This window comes from Silene latifolia, chromosome 3, assembly GCF_048544455.1.
Source record: "Silene latifolia isolate original U9 population chromosome 3, ASM4854445v1, whole genome shotgun sequence".
Taxonomy (NCBI): domain Eukaryota; kingdom Viridiplantae; phylum Streptophyta; class Magnoliopsida; order Caryophyllales; family Caryophyllaceae; genus Silene; species Silene latifolia.
The window spans coordinates 119,418,863-119,423,649 of record NC_133528.1 but is presented as its reverse complement, the minus strand read 5'-3'; the positions used below and the strand labels follow the sequence as shown (position 1 = coordinate 119,423,649).

General features: G+C 35.1%; 1 protein-coding gene across 1 annotated transcript; it reads left to right on the top strand.

Moving 5' to 3' along the window:
• The first annotated feature begins 354 nt into the window (after positions 1-354).
• Positions 355-1,438, top strand: LOC141649586 (uncharacterized). Its single transcript, XM_074458272.1, has 3 exons — positions 355-684; positions 730-1,069; positions 1,179-1,438. Exons 1-3 carry the CDS (start codon positions 355-357, stop codon positions 1,436-1,438), a joined length of 930 nt encoding a protein of 309 aa, XP_074314373.1.
• The last annotated feature ends 3,349 nt before the right edge of the window (positions 1,439-4,787 follow it).

Genomic DNA, 4,787 nt, shown 5'->3' with positions numbered 1-4,787 from the left:
ATCTCCCCTCCTTTTTACCATAGCCATGGAATATTTGAGTAGAATCTTGAAGCATACAACATCTACAATGCCTTTCAAATTCCATCCTATGTGTAGTCAACTGAAACTTTCCCATTTAATATTTGCTGATGATTTATTGCTTTTTTGCAAAGGAGATGTTAATTCAATAATGATTCTTTTAAGATCCTTTGCTACCTTCTCTTGTGCTTCTGGCCTGCAAATGAACTCCACTAAGTCAATGCCTACTTTAATGGAGTCCATAGCTGGGTTAAACAAGATATTCTTCAAGTTTCTGGATTCAAAGAAGGACAACTGCCTTTTAAATATTTGGGAGTCCCTATTACTTGTGGAAGAATGAAGAAAACTGACTGCAATATCCTTGTTGAGAAACTGGTCAGTATGATTAGAAGCTTTGGATCCGAAAAGTTGAGTTACTCAGGAAGATTAATTCTTGTAAACTCTGTCCTGACTGCTTTGTATAACTATTGGATCAATATCTTTGTTATCCCTACAGGTGTTCTAAATAAGCTTAATGCCATCTGCAGAAACTACCTTTGGGATGGGGGTGCAGATTATGTTAGAGTGTCTATGGTAGGGTGGGAGAAAGTATGCTGTCCAAAATCTAAAGGAGGTTTGGGCATAAAGGATAGCCTTGCCTGGAACATTGCTGCAATAGGCAAGCTGGTATGGTGGGTTTATTATAGCCCTGATAGATTGTGGGTGAAATAGGTAAATCAGGTCTATTTAAAGGGTCAAGACTGGAAGGACTACAAACCTAGTGGAGATCTTAGCTGGAGGTGGAAGTCTGTTTGTAAGGTTAAAGATAAATTGGATACTGGTTACCAGAATGGACATTGGTTACTGGATGCTAGAGGTTACACTTTGCGTAGTGGCTATGATTTAATCAGGCACAAGTTTCAGAATGTGCCTTGGCATAAACAGATTTGGAACTCTTGGAGTCTCCCCAAACATCAATTCATTGGTTGGCTCATTGTTAGAGAAGCTCTTATGCTCAAAGATAAGTTGTTTTCTCTGGAAATTGCTCCTAATGATGACTGCCTCTTGTGTGGTAGAGGGAGGGGGGGGGGGGGGGAGTCATACTCACTTGTTTCAGACCTGTGAGTATTCTAGAAGATTGCTAGATGAAGTCTCTAAGTTTCTGAGGATTACTCCGCCAGTGTCTAATCCCCTCCAAAGGATTACTGATGGCCAGTTTTCTCAGGTACAGAAAGGTGTGATTTTAAGTGCGATATCTGCTACTTTCTATCACATTTGGTTACAACGGAACAAGGCTCGCGTGGATGGTGTACTACAAAGACCTGAATTTTTGCGAGAATTGATCCAGAAGGAACTGAAAGCTAGGATTGCAGTACAACTTAGCCAAGGAATAGCTAATAGAGATAATGTATGGTTAAGAAGTAGAAGTTTGGTTGTATAAGTCCTACTCTGAGACCTGAAAATTGTATGTACCTAAAATGGACTGGTTGTACCATTTGTGTTACGAGTTTTAATGGCAATCTTACATTTCGTCAAAAAAAAAAAGATGTAAATTTTTCCACCCTTAAAAATATATTTGAGAGTTTCTTAGAAAAATTAGTTTTAAATAGTAAATATTATTACTTGTAGTATAATTTTATAATCAAAATCAAAGTAATAATAAAAACTTAGTTTAAGGGGAAAACATGTGTGAAAATTACATTTAATAATAGGGTAATGATAAATACAACCCACTGGGTTGTATTTAAAAAATCCAAAAGAGGAAATAAATTCTTGATATATGCATTAAATGTATTGGTTAATGTGTAATTTAATTCTTAATTTCTAAGTTAATACCCAAATTAGAAGGTATTTAATGCTTAAATACAACCCACTGGGTTGTATTTAGCATTACCCTTAATAATATGTATAAATAAGTTTGATGGAGTTAAATGTGTAATTACACCATCAATTAATGGGCATTAAAGAGTAATTCTTTTTTTGTATGGGGGAGGGTGTTTTCACGGCATGAATGAGAAAGGGGTGAGAAATTTTTGATCAATTTTTTTGTTTAATGGAATTAATGATGAGAAGTGTGATGATTGCATGTGATTTGATTAGCTCTCCCTTTAATATGACACTTGTCCTCATGCATGTATCAAGAGACATGCATTTTGCCAAGTGTTTCATGGTGGGGCACGATTCTCAAGGCAAGTGACGGGTCGATCTTTCGAGACAGTTTTAATAAAACGTATTTTGAAAGTAGCGGTTTTGAAACGGATTAAATATATTACTAGAAGTTTTAAAATAGTTTAATATATAAGATGAAATACAAAGTGAACTTTTATTTTACAAACTTTTGTGTGGTGAAAGTTTACAATTAACGGGGGCGTCTCACTTAACAAAATACAGAAAGTTCGGGTCCTGGTTCGGTTTTCATTTAATGGTTTCACATAAATTATTATTATCACATTATCAACCAATACTACTACTACTACTACTACTACTACTACTACTACTACTACTACTACTACTACTACTACTACTACTACTACTACTACTAATAATAATAATCATAATAATACTGATACATGCTAACAACGATACTGTGATAGTATATAAATTTAACCAGATTAATAGACGATGTTAAAGCGTATTATATATAGATTACTTAAACAACGTACCCAGAAAGTTACGTATTATCAACCGTTAAATAAAATATTACGTTTTAAAATAATATCCTTGAAGATTTAGTATAATATGAAAAATATTATTTTTGAAGTTGGATCGAGTTATTAGAGTCGTACTAACGTTAACTTATAAATGTGCACGATTATAATACAAATAGTAAGAGAATTATGTCCGTCTTAAGTTGGGCTGAAAAAAAGTTACGACTGAAATAATTAATCAAAAATGACATGTTTTAATTTAGAAGAAAGTCAAAACAAGAGTTTTTTTGAAAAAATTAAAATGTGAAATTTTGTCCATCCCACAGGAGGGGGTCTAGAAGTTTAAAAAAAGTATTAAAATACAACGTAAAGTAGAACGAAATTATAAAAGATTGTTAAAATTTCGGGGTGTTCCAGCATGTGATCTGTGGCTTTTTCAGACTTCACCACCATATCATCAATATACACTTCCATAGTTCTTCCTATCTGCTCTTTAAACATGCGGTTGACCGGTCTCTGATATGTAGAACCTGCATTCTTTAGGCCAAATGGCATGACGTTGTAACAATATATCCCTATGGACAGCGAGGGGGGGGGGGGGGCACGGGGTGCGCTTGGGAGGAAGAGAACAAGCGTTTGCATTTTTGTTGGAGTCGCCACCAATTTTTATGGGAAATTGGAACCGTTCGAATACCTCGTGTCATGTCAAGACACAAAGTAGTGACATGAACACTAAGCAATCGTTACCCTTAGCATTCTATGTCTAGAATGACTCTCGTGGATGTCAATGAACACGGATGTTCACAGAGATCTGGAGTAAGGGGTGAGGGTACGTATTAGGAAGCTCTTTTGATCGAACACCTAATCCCGCCCGCTTCGATAGCGGCCTCTACTAATGATTAGGGAAGTTATTTATACTCGATATAGCGTCGATTATATGCATTTAATGCAACATCCAAGTTTTAATCCTAGCATGTGAAGATTAGACTAAGTCGGTTGACAATTAATTTAGCAAACAATTGGGTCGAAGTATGACTTAATGCTCAATTACATGTGAAAACGTACAAATAAATCATACAAATGCAATAAATAATACAATAAAGAAAATTACAATAATGAAAATTAAAATAATTACAATGGATTAGGCGATTTATGTCGAAAATACCTTTAAAACGGATAATTTGGAAAAACGAATAAAGAAATAAATTAACGAACAAGTCAGAAGGTGATAATACGGATAATAGTTAATTATACGTAAGCTAATTAAACTAGGTCAGACAACGACGGAGTTCGGAGATAGAAATCATCCTGGAACAGGCGCAACAGGACTGCGCCCTCTGGAAGAGACGCAGCAGTTGCTGCGTCTGTTCCAAGGGTGAGTTCTGGCTGTGAAGTCGGAACTGCAAATCGTTAATTAGAATTGGTGAATTTAATGATTGATTTATAATATTTACTCGGATGAAAGTGATTATCAGGCTAATTACATGTGATTAATGGTCATAAAAGCAATAAACATGGATGAGACTGATTAATACTAATTATTTACATGGAAGAATGATTGATTAGTGACATGGGTGAATGAAATAAACTAAACATGATGAATTAATGACAAATTAATGGCGAACATGCGATGAATAAGACAATAAACAGATGAAAAATATATCAAAGGATCGAATTCTAGAAACTCAATATGAATAAATCGAATCCCTACAACCCGGATTGAATTTAATGACGAAAACCCACAAATATTGGTTATTAGGGATTTAAGTCGGATTTATGATGGATAAAACATGTTAATGACGATAAATAATATACATGTGAAATTATAAGCTATTATGTCAAAGAATTAACGAGAAACAAACGAAACAAATAAAAGAACGAATTACAGAGGACAAAGGAAGAAGAAAGGAAGCAGGAACTGCGGCAGCCTCACGAAGAGGCGCAGCAGGAACTGCGCTCCTTCGAAGAGGCGCAGTAGTTGATGCGTCCTTTCTCGACGGGTTGTCTTCTGGAAATCCGTAAAAAAAGGTTTGAAAGCACGGTTTTATAAATCGGTTTTAAGGAGGTATTTTCGACATAAACCTTACAATAGTGGTACAAAAAGATAAATAACAATAAATAAAAGAGAGATTTACACCCTCA

Excerpts from the sequence above, each read along its gene's own strand:
- LOC141649586 (XM_074458272.1), top strand. The coding sequence starts at position 355 with ATGAAGAAAACTGACTGCAATATCCTTGTTGAGAAACTGGTCAGTATG. Across the intron at positions 685-729 it reads TTGCTGCAATAGGCAAGCTG|GTAAATCAGGTCTATTTAAA; the intron begins GTATGGTGGGTT and ends TGGGTGAAATAG. Across the intron at positions 1,070-1,178 it reads TGATGACTGCCTCTTGTGTG|TGTCTAATCCCCTCCAAAGG; the intron begins GTAGAGGGAGGG and ends TTACTCCGCCAG.